Here is a 19,546-nt window from a genome sequence, read left to right on the forward strand (position 1 = left end):
ACACAACATTCACATAAAATAAGTGTTTTACATCACACAATAATCGTCATAATTATTACAATAATGTTTTTCGGAAATGTCAACAAATGTTCTAATGGAAGAATTAAACAAATAACAAATATTTCACACATACAACAATAGGAAATGAATGTTTCACACATACAACAATGGAAAATGAATGTAATAAATCATTGGCCATGCAACTGCCAATGGTGATCACTCAGATCTTGGGTGAGCTGGTGATGAGTCTCGGCATTTTCAATGCCTCGATGAGCTGCAAGAAAAGTTTCAATCCGATCAGGATTCCTCTCGGGCTGCACTCGGGTGCCAACATTGTCATAGAAACATGACAAATTCAAACCTCTTTCATCTTCAATGATCATGTTGTGCAGAATCACACAACATGTCATGATATCAACAAGAGTTTCCTTGTCCCAAAACCTAGCAGGACCCCGGACAATTGCAAACTTTGCTTGCAAGACACCAAAAGCTCTCTCAATATCCTTGCGGCATGCCTCTTAATTTTTGGTGAAGCAAGCTTCCTTTCTTGTCAAAGCCTTGTCCTTTTCTCTTTTATGGACTTGACAAGGGTTGCATAGTTAGGGTAAATACCATCTGTGAGATAGTACCCCATGGTGTACTCATTGTTCATAACTTTGTAGTTACAAGGTGGAGCTTCACCCTTAACTAGTCTTGCAAACAAAGGGGATCTATTCAAGATGTTGATGTCGTTGAGTGTCCCCGGCAGTCCAAAAAAAGCATGCCAAATCCATAAGTCTTGAGAGGCCACAGCTTCAAGAACAATGGTAGCATCACGGCTTTTGCCACAATACATTCCATGCCATGCTTTTGGACAATTTTTCCATGTCCAATGCATGCAATCCAAACTACCAAGCATCCCCGGCCACCCCCTCTTTTCATTGATCTCCATGAGCCTTTTTGTATCTTCCTCATATGGAACTCGGAGATACGTCTCTCCGTACAACTTGATCACCATCTTGGCAAACATACGCACGCAATCCGTGGTTGTTTGCACACCAATGCGAAGGTACTCATCGGTATAATCTGCTGGTATACCGTATACAATAACCCTCATGGCGGCTGATATTTTTTGATATGGGCTAAATCCCAACTTGGGCAGCGTTTCTTCTTTGCTTGAAATAATCGCAATTTGCCTCGCAATCTTTGACGATTCTCTCGAACAAAGTCCTACGCATTCGGTACCGTCTACGGAAGAGGCGGGGAGGATAGGTCGGTACCTCGGCAAAATAATCTTGCATCAGCTGTTCGTGGCCGAGTGCGCGGTTCCGCGGAATGCACATACGCCCGATCACGGATCCTTTCCACTGATCCAGCAGCTTGGTGAGGACCTCTATGTGCTTCATGCCGAACAGGAGCAGCATCATCTCCGTCTCGTCGTCGTTGAGCAACTCCTCGATGCCCGAATCGTCGGAATCCGACGAGGACCAATCGGTCGACGTCGCGTCCAAATCCGCCATGTGCACATCCTCTGAAGCCATCTACCACGGTGTAGCATACATCAGCCCCAAACACGTCCATTTTACCGGCGAGAACGAAGAAGAATGCGGCGGAATACTCACCGGCGAAAACGGCGGAGAAGACCGCGGCAGGAGGGCGGCGGCTGTGACGCCCCCAAACCGGTATCCTGAGGATTCCAGCGATCCCGCCGAAATCCGCACGATATCGATTCAGAGACGCCCTCCGACACGACGTGCGCGACGAATCACACACGTGATGCCAGAGGAATTAACACGAGCGGTAACATTACAACAGGATTACAATAGAGCCCACAAGATACATATATACAACAACGACTCCAACGAGTCAAGATACAAATATACAATACAAAGATCCAAATCATACAGAAGATCGAATACGTCCGAGTACGGACAAGATACAAATTGGACTAACAGTCCTGAAGATAACCAGTGGCGTCCATAACCCTGCCCAGGCCAAGCCGGAAGGGTAACCTTGCTAACGTCGTCTTCATCGAACATATCTTCATACCTGCCCGGTTATATCCCGTAGAAGCAGCAATAAGTACGGGTCCGTACTTAACAAGACTTCAAGACGTATGAGCATTCGTCATCCAGTCGTCCTTTGTACTTGAGGCACGCAGGGGACTTAGAGGACACAAGAGGAACGTCATAGGCAATATGGTGGGTTTAAGCGGTAGCGCGCAAGCACTAAAAACCTATAGAGACACTCTACAACATTCGTCTAATCAGAGAAGATGAGAGAGCGCATAAACTAACAGTTCTATACTCTGCAAACATAACACAGCCGATGTGTTCCCCCCTCGCAAGGAGGTACTGGCAAAGGCACTCACACGGTTGTCAAGTTTTAACCAGTTATTATTTAAGTTGTTCTATCTTACTATGCAAGTTATTAGTATTGAAACAACAGGTGTAAGTTGTCTATGGTCGAGTCATACAACTCCAAGTCGTCCATAACCGCGGACGCGGCTTATCGATAAGATTTAACCCTGCAGGGGTGCCCAAATGTGCCCACACGCACGCTCAACCCACTTACGATAGGTGGATATCACGACACGCACTCTCCTTCACTATAACAATGTCCAGGAAGCCACCTAACTAAGTTAACCCGTTTCGGAGCCCGATCGAAACTCCGACGCGGACTTAGTTGTTTGCGTCTACGGCTTTCAGATGGAAACAGTGCCCGCAGGGTGAATCCATCTTCAGCAATACGTACCGCATCCTACGAGTGTGCAAGAGACGACGGGGTTACAAGGCAACATGGCTTCCCCAAAAGTAACATCATATCATCTGACCACAAAGAAACAAGCTTGCACGCCCGAGAGAAACAAAACAAACATCCAAACTAGTTGTGGCCACTGGACAAAGCTGTAGATTCCGGCAGTGGTCGAGGGGAGACCCGGTAAGCATACCCACGTGTGGTTAGAGCGCTCAGTCTCAGAACAGATAACAAGAACTCGGGGTCCTAAGATATTTAGGAAACACAAGTGAGCCATCACAAAACAATCAGCTGACCCACCGATGCCTCCGCTAAACAATTATCAACAACTAAAGTAACCATGATTCTTCCCAGCATATAACCCGATAAGATAACAATAACGGTAACGAGATAGAACAGCACTAGCATGCACTACGACTCGCAAGGGCAGACTCGATAACCAAACAATAGCCGTAGGAGGTGGTGGTGGCAATATGGGCTGCTTGAGGTAATAAGTGGAAAGGACACGTGACAAGAACGCAACTTAAGGATAGCATGAGGGAGAAGGCAAAATAAAATAGGTGAGCGACTCCTGCAGGGACAGGAGTATAGGGGAAATGCTTGCCTGTTAAAGCTTGCCGAGGAACATCCGGAGGACTTGTCGTATCTCACCACACCACTTCGTGATCCTATCCGGGAAGAAGCAAATGCTGGAACACACAACGCATGCAAGTCTTACTACTACGGATAAAGAAGATCCAGCATGTTCATGATGATATGCATGACATGGCATAGATGGTGCAATGCATCTTATCCAATTTAAACGGAATTGGAATTCGGACAAACAATTATTAGGTTCGAGTTGTTTATCTACCCCGCAAATTAGATGTCATTAGCATGGCATAAACATGGCATAGGTGCGCTACGCAAAATTAAATGGAACCGGGATAAGATATAAGCAATCCCGCACAATTCCATATTTAATTATTAGGTGAATCGCTATCAACCCGAACAACCCCATGATATGACATGCGATGCGGCACATGATGATACGGCAAATGCAACAAGTTATAGATGGCACATTTATAAAATAGGTTGGCTTAGGGTTGGGGTCTCACGGTACCGGAACATAGGCGGTCGCCGGATTCGGTTTCGGAGAGGATGAAGATGAAGCGAATGTCTCGGCATTCGAATCCGAGAAAGAAGCCTTGAGGTTCCGGCTTCGTTTGCTGATGGCGAATTTGAGTAGACGTCAGTGATACTTGGAACGGCAACAAGGATTCTTTGGCCGGTGACGAGATGACGAACTTGGCAGTACGAAAGGAAGTAGACCGCCGACACAAGTTTCTTCCGTTCGGTGGCCGAAGAACACGTATCATCTTAACATTGTAGTTCCCAATGTAGCACCACACCACCACATCCACCCTCACATCCACATACAACATCACTGCAGCACGGGATTGGAGAAACGCGTCAGCAGAAGCAGCAATAGAACAAAGTGGTACAAGATACATGCGTTCACAAGGCAGGCTGGCCAACACCTTGTTGACCCCGCGCAGAGGCAGGAGGCAACGACCAGGACAAGCAGGTGCACACACGGAGATATTCTGCGCTGAGGCGGAGGTGGAGGAACAGCGACGGGGCCGCGTGGCTAGAGGCAGGGGCGCAGTGGCCGGCGGCGCGCAGCAGCAAGGGGTCAAGGTGACGGCCGGGCTGGAGGATGGAGAGGCGGGGCCACGCGCGACGAGGAACAAGTGGCGGCGGCGCTCGAGCTTGCGCAGGAGGCGGTGGCCGGTGCAAGGGAGAGCTTGGCGAGGGCGGCGCGCAAGGAGCCCGTGGCGATACTGGAGGCGGACACCAGAGGCATGAAGGTCGGTGGAGCACGGGGTAGCGACGGCCGGCGGCGGCGCCATGCGAGCAGAGAGGGAAGCGAGGTCGAGAGGGGGCGCGGTTCGCGAGCGAGGAGAAGAGCGACGCGCTCGAGGTTGGGTCGGGGATGAGAGGAGAGGCTCAGAGAGAGGTGGGATGGTCTAGACAGAAAAAGAAAGAGGTGAGGGGGTTTTCCGGAAAAGAGGGGACCGGCGGCGGGGAGGTGGACTGCAAAAAGCCAGGGAACCCTAGGGTTCCACTGGTGGACCTCCGGGTGGGCCAAGGTGGGCCGGAGAAGAGGGAGCCGGCTGGGCTGCCTGGCCTGGCCGGTGGGAGGTCTCCTTCTTCTTTTTTTTTTTTTTAAAAACATTTTCCTTTTATTATTTTCCTGTTTGTTAACAAAACCGTTTCAAATAGTTTTTATATAGTAAAATAAGCAGAGAAAATTATATTTTCATTTGAGATAAAAAGAGGGGAATAATTTAGAAATAAAATAGGGTTTAATAAAATAATTTTGGAGTTCAAAAATATGCATGATGCCATGATGATGCACAAAAGAAAAACAACAAACAATTCTAATAGGTGTGCTACCCTGGGCCGTTACAATCGAGACCACTAACAAGGAATCTCGCCCCGAGATTCCACGTCAACCTAAGGGGGAGTTGGTTAAACTATCGGATCTTCTTGTACCATGTTGATAGACACCCGACCTTGAGGTGGAACCTTCTCCTGGCGAAGTGTTGATCTTCTCGACACCACTAACAAGAATTGTTGCTCCAGGTTGATCGGGTCGACACCACTAACAAGAAGTCGTTGTTCCGTTGTTGATGATGCGGTTTCGTCGGGACCTCCGAAGATCGGACCTAATAGGATAAAGGCAAAGATCGTCAAACCCGCATTGAAACCTAAGACTCAGAGAAACAGATAAGAGAAGATTCAAACTCACAAAGGTAAGATGAGAAAGAATAGAGGTAAGGAGAAAAATCAGAGCTAATTAGAACTATCCAACGAATTTTCAGAAAATAGTTTTGACACTCTAAACTCAACGACCATTGGCAAGGTTATCCTAAAGGCTGGACTAGTGGGGTACCGTCAACCTGAGGCTCTGATACCAACTTGTGACGCACCCAAACCGGTATCCTGAGGATTCCAGCGATCCCGCCGAAATCCGCACGATATCGATTCAGAGACGCCCTCCGACACGACGTGCGCGACGAATCACACACGTGATGCCAGAGGAATTAACACGAGCGGTAACATTACAACAGGATTACAATAGAGCCCACAAGATACATATATACAACAACGACTCCAACGAGTCAAGATACAAATATACAATACAAAGATCCAAATCATACAGAAGATCGAATACGTCCGAGTACGGACAAGATACAAATTGGACTAAGAGTCCTGAAGATAACCAGTGGCGTCCATAACCCTGCCCAGGCCAAGCCGGAAGGGTAACCTTGCTAACGTCGTCTTCATCGAACATATCTTCATACCTGCCCGGTTATATCCCGTAGAAGCAGCAATAAGTACGGGTTCGTACTTAACAAGACTTCAAGACGTATGAGCATTCGTCAACCAGTCGTCCTTTGTACTTGAGGCACGCAGGGGACTTAGAGGACGCAAGAGGAACGTCATAGACAATATGGTGGGTTTAAGAGGCAGCGCGCAAGCACTAAAAACCTATAGAGACACTCTACAACATTCGTGTAATCAGAGAAGATGAGAGAGCGCATAAACTAACAGTTCTATACTCTGCAAACATAACACAGCCGATGTGTTCCCCCCTCGCAAGGAGGTACTGGCAAAGGCACTCACACGGTTGTCAAGTTTTAACCAGTTATTATTTAAGTTGTTCTATCTTACTATGCAAGTTATTAGTATTGAAACAACAGGTGTAAGTTATCTATGGTCGAGTCATACAGCTCCAAGTCGTCCATAACCGCGGACGCGGCTTATCGATAAGAATTAACCCTGCAGGGGTGCCCAAATGTGCCCACACGCACGCTCAACCCACTTACGACAGGTGGATATCACGACACGCACTCTCCTTCACTATAACAATGTCCAGGAAGCCACCTAACTAAGTTAACCCGTTTCGGAGCCCGATCGAAACTCCGACGCGGACTTAGTTGTTTGCGTCTACGGCTTTCAGATGGAAACAGTGCCCGCAGGGTGAATCCATCTTCAGCAATACGTACCGCATCCTACGAGCGTGCAAGAGACGACGGGGTTACTAGGCAACATGGCTTCCCCAAAAGTAACATCATATCATCTAACCACAAAGAAACAAGCTTGCACGCCCGGGAGAAACAAAACAAACATCCAAACAAGTTGTGGCCACTGGACAAAGCTGTAGATTCCGGCAGTGGTCGAGGGGAGACCCGGTAAGCATACCCACGTGTGGTTAGAGCGCTCAGTCTCAGAACAGATAACAAGAACTCGGGGTCCTAAGATATTTAGGAAACACAAGTGAGCCGTCACAAAATGATCAGCTGACCCACCGATGCCTCCGCTAAACAATTATCAACAACTAAAGTAACCATGATTCTTCCCAGCATATAACCCGATAAGATAACAATAACGGTAACGAGATAGAACAGCACTAGCATGCACTACGACTCGCAAGGGCAGACTCGATAACCAAACAATAGCCGTAGGAGGTGGTGGTGGAAATATGGGCTGCTTGAGGTAACAAGTGGAAAGGACACGTGACAAGAACGCAACTTAAGGATAGCATGAGGGAGAAGGCAAAATAAAATAGGTGAGCGACTCCTGCAGGGACAGGAGTATAGGGGAAATGCTTGCCTGTTAAAGCTTGCCGAGGAACATCCGGAGGACTTGTCGTATCTCACCACACCACTTCGTGATCCTATCCGGGAAGAAGCAAATGCTGGAACACACAACGCATGCAAGTCTTACTACTACGGATAAAGAAGATCCAGCATGTTCATGATGATATGCATGACATGGCATAGATGGTGCAATGTATCTTATCCAATTTAAACGGAATTGGAATTCGGACAAACAATTATTAGGTTCGAGTTGTTTATCTACCCCGCAAATTAGATGTCATTAGCATGGCATAAACATGGCATAGGTGCGCTACGCAAAATTAAATGGAACCGGGATAATATATAAGCAATCCCACACAATTCCATATTTAATTATTAGGTGAATCGCTATCAACCCGAACAACCCCATGATATGACATGCGATGCGGCACATGATGATATGGCAAATGCAACAAGTTATAGATGGCACATTTATAAAATAGGTTGGCTTAGGGTTGGGGTCTCACGGTACCGGAACATAGGCGGTCGCCGGATTCGGTTTCGGAGAGGATGAAGATGAAGCGAATGTCTCGGCATTCGAATCCGAGAAAGAAGCCTTGAGGTTCCGGCTTCGTTTGCTGATGGCGAATTTGAGTAGACGTCAGTGATACTTGGAACGGCAACAAGGATCCTTTGGCCGGTGACGAGATGACGAACTTGGCAGTACGAAAGGAAGTAGACCGCCGACACAAGTTTCTTCCATTCGGTGGCCGAAGAACACGTATCATCTTAACATTGTAGTTCCCAATGTAGCACCACACCACCACATCCACCCTCACATCCACATACAACATCACTGCAGCACGGGATCGGAGAAACGCGTCAGCAGAAGCAGCAATAGAACAAAGTGGTGCAAGATACATGCGTTCACAAGGCAGGCTGGCCAACACCTTGTTGACCCCGCGCGGAGGCATGAGGCAACGACCAGGACAAGCAGGTGCACACACGGAGATATTCTGCGCTGAGGCGGAGGTGGAGGAACAGCGACGGGGCGGCGCGGCTAGAGGCAGGGGCGCAGTGGCCGGCGGCGCGCAGCAGCAAGGGGTCAAGGTGACGGCCGGGCTGGAGGATGGAGAGGCGGGGCCACGCGCGACGAGGAACAAGTGGCGGCGGCGCTCGAGCTTGCGCAGGAGGCGGTGGCCGGTACAAGGGAGTGCTGGGCGAGGGCGGCGCGCAAGGAGCCCGTGGCGATACTGGAGGCGGACACCAGAGGCATGAAGGTCGGTGGAGCACGGGGTAGCGACGGCCGGCGGCGGCGCCATGCGGGCAGAGAGGGAAGCGAGGTCGAGAGGGGGCGCGGTTCGCGAGCGAGGAGAAGAGCGACGCGCTCGAGGTTGGGTCGGGGATGAGAGGAGAGGCTCAGAGAGAGGTGGGAGGGTCTAGACAGAAAAAGAAATAGGTGAGGGGGTTTTCCGGAAAAGAGGGGACCGGCGGCGGGGAGGTGGACTGCAAAAAGCCAGGGAACCCTAGGGTTCCACTGGTGGACCTCCGGGTGGGCCAAGGTGGGCCGGAGAAGAGGGAGCCGGCTGGGCTGCCTGGCCTGGCCGGTGGGAGGTCTCCTCCTTCTTTTTTTTAAAAAAAAAACGTTTTCCTTTTATTATTTTCCTGTTTGTTAACAAAACCTTTTCAAATAGTTTTTATATAGTAAAATAAGCAGAGAAAATTATATTTTCATTTGAGATAAAAAGAGGGGAATAATTTAGAAATAAAATAGGGTTTAATAAAATAATTTTGGAGTTCAAAAATATGCATGATGCCATGATGATGCCCAAAAGAAAAACAACAAACAATTCTAATAGGTGTGCTACCCTGGGCCGTTACAGCGGCGCGCGCGGAGGGACGCGGATCTTCGGCGGGGGTGCGGCGGGCGTCGATGCAGCTCGGCGTGGCTCGGCGGGCGGCGGAGGGGCGCGGATCTGACGGATTCCGACGGCGGCGCGCGGGTGGCTGCGGCGGCGCGCGGAGGAAAACGGGTGGGGGAACTGAAATGTCTGCGCGCGGTTTCGGAAAAGGGATACTGGTTTGGCCCTCTATCCCCGCTCCCACCACGCACAAGTAGGGGGCGAAGACCCGCCCCGTAATCGAAAACAGGAAAAATCGAAGCGGGGGCCGTTTTTACAGGGTCTGCTAGACGGCGGGGTAGAGCGGAAACCCGTATTCCGGCGGTTATTATACGGGTTTGGCCCTTTTAAGGGGTCTGTTAGACATGGTCTAACACTCAGAACATCAGCGCGGCTGCGGCCACGGCACCAGCCGCCGCCATTGCCTATGAAACCACCCCGCTAAGGAAAAAGGCCGAAGACGACGGCGGGGTAGCGGGGGATTGAGCGGCAGCATCCATGACGGTGACGAGGAGCTTCATGCCAAGACTGCAGTGGGGACCCACGTTGCAGATGAACCACCTCCGCCCCGCCTTGTCAAGCGTGACAGTGTCGCTACCGGAGTTCCAGGTGCCGAGCGCGTTCCCCATCACGTTGCACGCCCTGAAGTCCGCACCGCCCACCTCGATCACCGTGTGCTTGTCGGCGGGGTACATGAACATTGCAAACAAACACCATGATGTTAGAATTCCGGTACGGGGTTTGGTTAAGAGTTGCGGATCGAACGAACGCGCGTGCACGCAAGATATACTTAGGCTGTCGCCGATGACGAAGGTTTTGCCGTCAGTCCAGGTGGCAGGGTATTTGAGGGTCCAGCCGGCGGCGTCCCCGACAGTGAAGACCTCGGCGGAGGCTGGCGCAAGGAGGAAGGCGGCGGCGATGCCCGCGGCAGCCAAGAGCACCACTTGTCGGGAAGCCATTGGGTATATGGTGATGCTCGTTTGTATGACAGCCACTGTGTTTCCGCGTTCGTTGTAGATCGACTTGTGTGATGTAGCTATATCGCTTGGCAAGATTATTTTTTCGAGAGCATGCGCAAAGCGTGCCTTATCTTATAGAAGAGAGCAACAACATTTACAAGATTCGGTAACTGGATGCAAACATCCAGCCCGAGAACACACACGCCCCCACTCCGCCTAGGCCTACTCTCTCACGATATCTAAACTCCTCTCTCTCTCTTTACCCTCTCCCACAGATGGAATTCATCTCTAATCTCGTGTAGCATTTGATCAACATTTTTCTGCCTCCTTGTGTCCCCGAAAGCCCTCGCGTTCCGTTGCTTCTAGAGCGTCCAAGCCGTGCAAATCACCATGGAGTCGAAGCGCTTCCTGTCGGTCCTCCTCACTCGCTTGCGGGCCTCCATCCACCATCTCTGCAGGTTTCCTGTGACTCCTGGGTCCGTAAACCGTAAGCCCGCACTGTGTGAGACCCTGCACCATACCTATCTCGCAGCTTGGCAAGATTATTAGTATCAATTGGAATGTATTTATAGGAATAGAGACAATGACCTAGCCACTTTGCTAATCAATCTTGTGTGATGATTACTATGCGCAAGCAGCTGCAGGCTCATGGCGGCATTAGGTGGTGAGTGACAGGGATGCTTATACCATGAGAAAAGAGACGTTTGGCACACTGTTGTTTCCCCTGCCAGCGACGTTATACTCGGCTTCATGTTTGACATTTCTCGGTTGGTTAGCGTTGACATGTTCTCCGGTTATTTAGTTCTATATTAGAAAGTGTGTGCAATTTAGAACAAACTGCTTGTTTGTATGAAATTATCGATCGACACTTATTACGCATCGAAGAAAGTAGAATATCTAAGCACGATGTGATCTCTCTAACAACATCTAGTTAAGACATTGATAATGCGCACATCTAAATTGTAAAAAATAAAAAAAAATGGCTCTCACAACAGTTGGAGACAACCACCACCTGTCACGTTGTTTTTTTACTAGCTGCTGTATAAGTGTTGGGTTCAAGTGAACCCAACAAAATACATATATCCTTCACTAATCTAATCTTTGTCATTGCTTATTAGTGAATAATTACACTATAAAATAGAGACTGAACCCAATGGATTTAATCCCTAGCTTCGCTGTTCTACCTCCTGCTCCTCCTCTGCTCCCAGCCGCTGGGCATATTTTTAGCTTTAAAGAGCATTATCGATTGTGCTACGAATTTAGACTAAAGGATGCATTAACATCGGTTCGTGTGGCCAGATTGTCGTAGGGGACCCGCAAAGCTTTAGCACCGGTTCGTGCGAAACCATTAGCACCGGTTCGTGCGGGTTCTTTAGCACCGGGAGCTTTACTAACACTGTTCTACCTCCTGCTCCTTCTCTGCTCCCAGCCGCTGGGTAAAGCCCGCTTAACTAGTGCCGGTGCCACCGAGCCTTCCTTCCCCCGCTCGCAAGAGGGTCTGCGCGGGGAGGGCTCGGTTTGCAGCGATGCGTTTCGGCGGTGAAGCCCTCTCTCCACCGAGGTAACTCCTAGTGCAGCGCGACCGGAGTCCGAGACGGCATGGTACGCTGACCACTCGGACACTGTCTATTTCATTTCCATTTCTTTCCTCGGAAAGAAAGTTCAGCCCCATGAACCCCGCATCCACCTTAATACCAAAATGGCTGGCCGATAACGACTTCACCAATCAATCTGTTGCTTGGCGCATCTGCTACTCAACCACCAAGCCTCGGCTGTCCCCGCCGCACCACACCTCCAATCTAGGTTGTAAATCTGCGTCTCCACCAGGAACGACTACGATGCCGGCAGGCGTGCCGTTCGCAGTTTGGACATGGGAAATCATGGTCGTGGTATGCTGCGCAGCGACGGAGAGAAGGGGGGCGAGGGGGGGCTTAGCCACCTCCATGGTTTGGATTTTATGAAAAGCACCACTCACTAGAGCTCTAATTTCTTGCTGATTTAGGTAACTCTGCCCCCTCATCAACTTTACAACACCAATTTTCCCCCCTCAAGATGGTACAATATAAATCCAACAATATAATTACGTACAATATAATTAAAATTTTGTTGCTCAATTTGTGTGGTCAAAATTCGTTTTGTAATGTGTATGCGCCTTATTCATTGAAAGAGAGGTAGTATCACAAAGCTGCTTCCATCACAAGTATAATTTTAATCAAATTGATGTACGTTCATGTCATTGTTAGCCTAGGTGTAGTTACATAGGTTCACAAAATCCCACTTATTATCCATTATTCACATATTTTAGAAACTATATGGCTACATATTTACTTGCAAACAAGTTAATTTGATTTATTTTATATGCTCTCACTAGGTCTCATATATGTTGTGATAGCATTTTGCTAAAGAGATTCAATTGCATGCTTTATATCTAACAAATATGTGCCTCTGGTGTCTAGACGACACTAGTAGGAAAAGCCTTATAAATGAGATCTTATTTCTGTGGCGCACCAGCTACATATGCGCCACAGAAATAATTTATGTGGCATACCTGGCATGGTGCGCCACAAAAATAGCTACATGCGCCACAGAAATAAGTGGTTCTGTGGCGCACTGGCCTTGGTGGCCACAGGAAGGAATTGGCGATCGCCGCCACCACCACACGCCACCAACAGCTGTTGGGAACGTTACTGCAACAACCGTCGACCAGACGCAAGGTACGCCAAGCGGTGGCATCGCAACCGCCACCACCTAAGGTCCAGGACATGGCGCCACTTGATGGCCACGATGGAGATGATGATGATGACATCGATGCCTACATCAACACTGGCGCCTGCAACCAAGATATGTACATGCCTCCTATGGATGCAGAAGCCTTCCGCACTCACGGCGATCAACTTAGTCGTCCCACTACAGTCACGAAGCAGCGCCTGACCTTCATGGGTTTTTTTCTCTACAAGACACTCCTCCGGAGGCTGGCAATCCAGCTCAAGTCAAGTCTGCTACCGTTTTCAGCCCTAACACGCTGCGTAAGACGATCGTCGGGGAGCCACCCAAATCAACCCCAGCAGCACCCCAAGCAACCCCAGAAGCACCACCAGCACCCAAAGCAACCCCATCAGCACCCCAAGCACCACCATCAGTACCACTGTAGGATAACGTTGCATAGAAAACAAAAAATTTCCTACCGCGAACACGCAATCCAAGCCAAGATGTAATCTAGAAGACGGTAGCAACGAGGGGATTATCGAGTCTCACCCTTGAAGAGATTCCAAAGCCTACAAGATGAGGCTCTTGTTGCTGCGGTAGACGTTCACTTGCCGCTTGCAAAAGTGCGTAGAAGATCTTGATCACGGCGCCACGAACGGGCAGCACCTCCGTACTCGGTCACACGTTCGGTTGTTGATGAAGACGACATCCACCTCCCGTTCCAGCGGGCAGCGGAAGTAGTAGCTCCTCTTGAATCCGACAGCACGACGGCGTGGTGTCGGTGGTGGTGGAGAAATCCGGCGGAGCTTCGCTAAGCGTGCGGGATGTGGTGGAGGAGAGAGAGCTGCTAGGGTTTGGGAGAGGGGGGCGCCGGCCTCAAGGGGTGCGGCCACCTTGGTGGTTGTTGGGGGTGGCCGCCCCCCTCCCCTTGGCCCTCATTATATAGGTGGAACACCCAAGAGTTGGTCTACAAGTCTTGGAATAAGACCCCAAACCTTCCATAACACATGAAACCTACCCAAGCTAGGACTCCCACTAGAGGTGGGATTCCCACCTTCCTTGGGAGGGGGTGGCCGGCCCCCCTTGGGGAGTCCACTTGGGACTCCTCCCCCTTAGGGTTGGCCGGCCATGGGAGGTGGAGTCCCACCGGGACTCCGCCTTCCTTAGTGGTTTCTTTCGGACTTTTCTAGAACCTTCTAGAACCTTCCATAGAACCTTCCGGATCATTTTAAATCACATAAAATGACTTCCTATATATGAATCTTATTCTCCGGACCATTCCGGGACTCCTCGTGATGTCCGGGATCTCATCCGGGACTCCGAACAAATATTCGAACTCCATTCCATATTCAAGTTCTACCATTTCAACATCCAACTTTAAGTGTGTCACCCTACGGTTCGCGAACTATGCGGACATGGTTGAGTACTCACTCCGACCAATAACCAATAGCGGGATCTGGAGATCCACAATGGCTCCCACATATTCAACGATGACTTTAGTGATCGAATGAACCATTCACATACGATACCAATTCCCTTTGTCACGCGATATTTTACTTGTCCGAGGTTTGATCATCGGTATCCCTCTATACCTTGTTCAACCTCGTCTCCTGACAAGTACTCTTTACTCGTACCGTGGTATGTGGTCTCTTATGAACTTATTCATATGCTTGCAAGACATTAGATGACATTCCACTGAGAGGGCCCAGAGTATATCTATCCATCATCGGGATGGACAAATCCCACTGTTGATCCATATGCCTCAACTCATACTTTCCGGATACTTAATCCCACCTTTATAACCACCCATTTAAGCAGTGGTGTTTGGTGTAATCAAAGTACCTTTCCGGTATAAGTGATTTACATGATCTCATGGTCATAAGGACTAGGTAACTATGTATCGAAAGCTTATAGCAAATAACTTAATGACGTGATCTTATGCTACGCTTAATTGGGTGTGTCCATTACATCATTCATATAATGACATAACCTTGTTATTAATAACATCCAATGTTCATGATTATGAAACTAATCATCCATTAATCAACAAGCTAGTTAAGAGGCATACTAGGGACTCTTTGTTGTTTATATATTACACATGTACTAATGTTTCGGTTAATACAATTATAGCATGGTATATAAATATTTATCATAAACATAAAGATATATAATAATAACCACTTTATTATTGCCTCTAGGGCATATCTCCTTTAGTCTCCCACTTGCACTAGAGTCAATAATCTAGATTACATTGTAATATACCTAACACCCATGGCATTCTGGTGTTGGTCATGCTTTGCCCTAGGGAGAGCTTTAGTCAACGGATCTGCTACATTCAGATCAGTGTGTACTTTGCAAATCTTTACTTCTCCATCTTCGATGTACTCGCGAATCGAGTGGTAACGCAGCTTGATATGCTTCAGCCTCTTGTGTGACCTTGGTTCTTGTGCATTGGCGATGGCACCCATGTTATCACAGTAGATGATTAATGGGTCCAATGCACTAGGAACCACACCGAGCTCTACAATGAACCTCTTCATCCATACCGCTTCTGATGAAGCCTCTGAAGCCGCTATGTACTCTGATTCTGTTGAAGACTTCACCACCGTGCACTGCTTCGAGCTTGCCCAGCTTACTGCAGCACCATTCAATATAAACACGTACCCAGACTGTGACTTAGAGTCATCAGGATCAGTGTTCCAACTTGCATCGGTGTAACCGTTTACAACGAGCTCTTGGTCACCTCCATAACAAAGAAACATATCCTTAGTTCTTTTCAAGTACTTCAGGATATTCTTGATCGCTGTCCAGTGTTCCATTCCTGGATCACTTTGATATCTGCTAGTCAAACTAACAGCATGTGCTATATCCGGTCTAGTACATAGCATGGCATACATGATAGATCCTACTGCCGAGGCATAGGGGATATTACTCATCCTTTCTCTTTCTTCTGCCGTAGCCGGTCCTTGAGTCTTACTCAAGACCTTGCCTGGTAACATAGGTAAGAACCCTTTCTTGCTTTCGTCCATTCTAAACTTCTTTAGAATCTTGTCCAGGTATGTACTCTGTGATAGCCCTATTAGGCGTCTTGATCTATCTCTATAAATCTTGATGCCTAATATATACGATGCTTCACCAAGGTCTTTCATTGAAAAACTATTATTCAAATAACCTTTTACACTGCTTAATAGTTCTATATCATTCCCAATCAATAATATGTCATCTACATATAATATCAGGAATGCTACAGAGCTCCCACTCACTTTCTTGTAAATACAAGCCTCTCCATGACACTGTATAAACCCGAAGTCTTTGATCACCTTATCAAAGCATCGGTTCCAACTTCTTGATGCTTGCTTCAGTCCATAGATTGAACGCTGAAGTTTGCATACTTTGTCAGCATTTTTAGGATCGACAAAACCTTTGGGTTGTACCATATACAACTCTTCCTCAATGTCTCCATTAAGGAACGCCGTTTTGACATCCATCTGCCAAATCTCATAATCGAAAAATGCAGCTATTGCTAACAAAATCCTCACAGATTTTAGCTTCGCTACAGGTGAGAAAGTCTCATCGTAGTCAACTCCTTGAATTTTTCGGAAACCCTTTGCGACAAGTCGAGCTTTATAGACAGTAATATTACCATCAGCATCTGTTTTTCTCTTGAAGATCCATTTATTTTCGACAGCCTTTCGCTATCGTAAGTCTACCAAAGTCCATACTTTGTTATCATACATGGATCCCATTTCGGATTTCATGGCTTCTTGCCATTTGTTGGAATCTGGGCTCATCATCGCTTCTTCATACGTCGCAGGGTCCTCATCATTGTTATCCACAGTCATGACATTTAGACAAGGATCATACCAATCAGGAGTGGCACGTTCCCTTGTCGATCTGCGAGGTTCAGTAGTTTCCTCGTTCGAAGTTTCATGATCATTATCATTAGCTTCCTCTGTTGCCGGTGTAGGCGGTACAGGTACAACTTCCGGTACTGCGCTACTCTGATCAACGAGTATAGATTCATCAATCTCATCGAGTTCTACTTTTCTTCCAGTCACTTCTTTAGTGAGAAATTCTTTCTCAAGAAAGGTTTCGTTCTTAGCAACAAAGATTTTGCCTTCGGATTTGTGATAGAAAGTGTACCCTATAGTTTCCTTAGGGTATCCTATGAAGACGCATTTCTCCGCTTTGGGTTCTAGCTTGTCCGGTTGTAACTTCTTTATATAGGCTTCGCAACCCCAAACTTTAAGGAACGACAGCTTAGGTTTCTTATTAAACCATAATTCATACGGTGTCATTTCTACGAATTTTGATGGTGCTCTATTTAAAGTGAATGTGGCTGTCTCTAATGCATAACTCCAAAATGATAACGGCAAATCAGTAAGAGACATCATAGAACGAACCATATCTAAGAGAGTTCGATTACGACGTTCGGACACACCGTTTCGTTGTGGTGTTCCCGGCGGTGTCAATTGTGAAAGTATTCCGCATTTATTTAAATGCATGCCAAACTCATAACTCAGATATTCACCTCCACGATCAGATCGTAGAAATTTAATCTTCTTGTTACGTTGATTTTCTACTTCACTTTGAAATTCCTTAAACTTCTCGAAAGTTTCGGATTTATGTTTCATGAAATAGATATACCCATATCTACTCAGATCATCTGTGAAGGTTAGAACATAACGATAACCACCGCGCGATGCTACGCTCATTGGTCCGCACACATCGGTATGTATGATTTCCAATAAGTCAGTAACTCGCTCCATCATACCAGAAAATGGAGTCTTAGTCATTTTTCCCATTAGATATGCTTCGCATCTATCAAGTGACTCAAAGTCAAGTGATTCAAGTAATCCATCGGTATGGAGTTTGTTCATGCGTTTCACTCCAATATGACCAAGACGACAGTGCCACATATACGTAGAATTATCATTCAATTTAATTCGCTTAGCATCAATGTTATGTATATGCGTATCACTACTATCGAGATCTAACAGAAATAAGCCATTCTTTTCAGGTGCTCGACCATAAAAGATATTATTCATAAAAATAGAACAACCATTATTCTCAGACTTGAATGAATAACCGTCTTGCATTAAACAAGATCCAGATATAATGTTCATGCTCAACGCGGGTACAAAATAACAATTATTTAGGCTTAAAACTAATCCCGAAGGTAGATGTAGAGGAAGTGTGCCGACAGCGATCACATCGACTTTGGATCCGTTTCCAACGCGCATCGTCACTTCATCTTTCAGTAGTCTTCGTTTATTCCTTAGTTCCTGTTTCGAGTTACATATATGAGCAACCGAACCAGTATCAAATACCCAGGTACTAGAACGAGAACCAGTGAGATAAACATATATAACATGTATATCAGATATACCTTCTTTCTTCTTCTTGACAAGGCCGCTCTTCAGATCAGCCAGATACTTGGAGCAATTACGCTTCCAGTGTCCCTTCTCCTTGCAGTAATAGCACTCAGCATCAGGCTTAGGGCCGTTCTTAGGTTTCACAGGAGGCGTGGCAGCTTTCTTGCCACCCTTCTTGAATTTTCCCTTAGACTCGCCCTGTTTCTTGAAACTGGTGGTCTTGTTGACCATCAACACTTGGTGCTCTTTCTTGATCTCAATCTCAGCAGCTTTTAGCATGCCAAAGAGTTCAGGTAACTCCTTGTTCATGTTCTGCATATTGTAGTTCATCACAAAGTTCTTGTAACTTGGTGGCAGTGATTGAAGGACACGATTAATCCCCAGTCTGTTAGGAATCACTATTCCCAAGTCACTGAGTTTCTTCGCATGCCCGGTCATGGCGAGCATGTGCTCACTAACGGAGCTGCCTTCTTCCATCATACAGCTGAAGAAATGTTTCGATGCTTCATAGCATTCCACGGCCGCATGAGTCTCAAAAATAGCTTTCAGCTCTTTCATCAACTCATGAGGATCGTGGTGCTCAAAACGTTTTTGAAGATCGGATTCCAGACTGCACAGGATGGCACACTGAACTTGAGAGTACCGAGTTTTCCGAGTCTCGTAAACAGCTTTTACTTCATCGGTTTCAGTTTCTGGTGGAGGGTCTGCTAGCGGTGCATCATGCACATATTGCAGTTTTCCGCGAGAGAGGAAGATCCTCACATGACGGAACCAGTCGGTGAAGTTGCTACCGTTGCTCTTAAGTTTTTCTTTCTCTAGGAACTGGTTAAAATTGATTGGGGACGCCATCTCTACAACATATATTTGCAAAAGTTTAGACTAAATTTATGACAAATTGAGTTCAAATTTTAATTGAACATAATTAAAAATCTAGGTGAACTCCCACTCAAAACAATATCCCTCGCATTGTCTTAGTGATCACACGAACCAAATCCACCGCACCTAAGTCCGATCATCACGAGACAAGGTGTGATTTCAATGGCGAACACTCAAAGTGTTCATCATATCAACCATATGATTCATGCTCTACCTTTCGGTATCACGTGTTCCGAGACCATGTCTGTACATGCTAGGCTCGTCAAGGCCACCTTAGTATCCGCATGTGCAAAACTGTCTTGCACCCGTTGTATGCACTTGTTGATTCTATCACACCCGATCATCACGAGATGCTTCGAAACGAC

At 47.2% G+C, this 19,546-nt stretch overlaps 1 protein-coding gene and 2 long non-coding RNA genes across 3 annotated transcripts; all 3 read right to left on the minus strand.

Annotated features, from left to right (window-relative positions):
- Positions 1 to 1,796: 1,796 nt before the first annotated feature.
- On the minus strand, positions 1,797 to 3,520 carry LOC139835229 (uncharacterized). Its single transcript, XR_011750997.1, has 2 exons — positions 3,341 to 3,520; positions 1,797 to 2,028 (listed from the first exon to the last, which is right to left on the minus strand). It is a non-coding gene; the product is annotated as an uncharacterized lncRNA (long non-coding RNA).
- A 2,334-nt stretch (positions 3,521 to 5,854) lies between these two features.
- On the minus strand, positions 5,855 to 7,562 carry LOC139835230 (uncharacterized). The gene is made up of 2 exons (XR_011750998.1): positions 7,399 to 7,562; positions 5,855 to 6,086 (listed from the first exon to the last, which is right to left on the minus strand). It is a non-coding gene; the product is annotated as an uncharacterized lncRNA (long non-coding RNA).
- A 2,128-nt stretch (positions 7,563 to 9,690) lies between these two features.
- Positions 9,691 to 10,224, minus strand: LOC127328908 (blue copper protein 1b-like). The gene has a single exon (XM_051355469.1). It carries the CDS (start codon positions 10,222 to 10,224, stop codon positions 9,691 to 9,693), a length of 534 nt encoding a protein of 177 aa, XP_051211429.1.
- Between the last annotated feature and the right edge of the window lie 9,322 nt (positions 10,225 to 19,546).

The sequence above is a fragment of the Lolium perenne genome, chromosome 2 (genome assembly GCF_019359855.2).
Source record: "Lolium perenne isolate Kyuss_39 chromosome 2, Kyuss_2.0, whole genome shotgun sequence".
NCBI classification, from domain to species: Eukaryota; Viridiplantae; Streptophyta; class Magnoliopsida; order Poales; family Poaceae; genus Lolium; species Lolium perenne.

Coding starts and splice junctions, on each gene's coding strand:
- LOC127328908 (XM_051355469.1), bottom strand. CDS start 10,224: ATGGCTTCCCGACAAGTGGTGCTCTTGGCTGCCGCGGGCATCGCCGCC.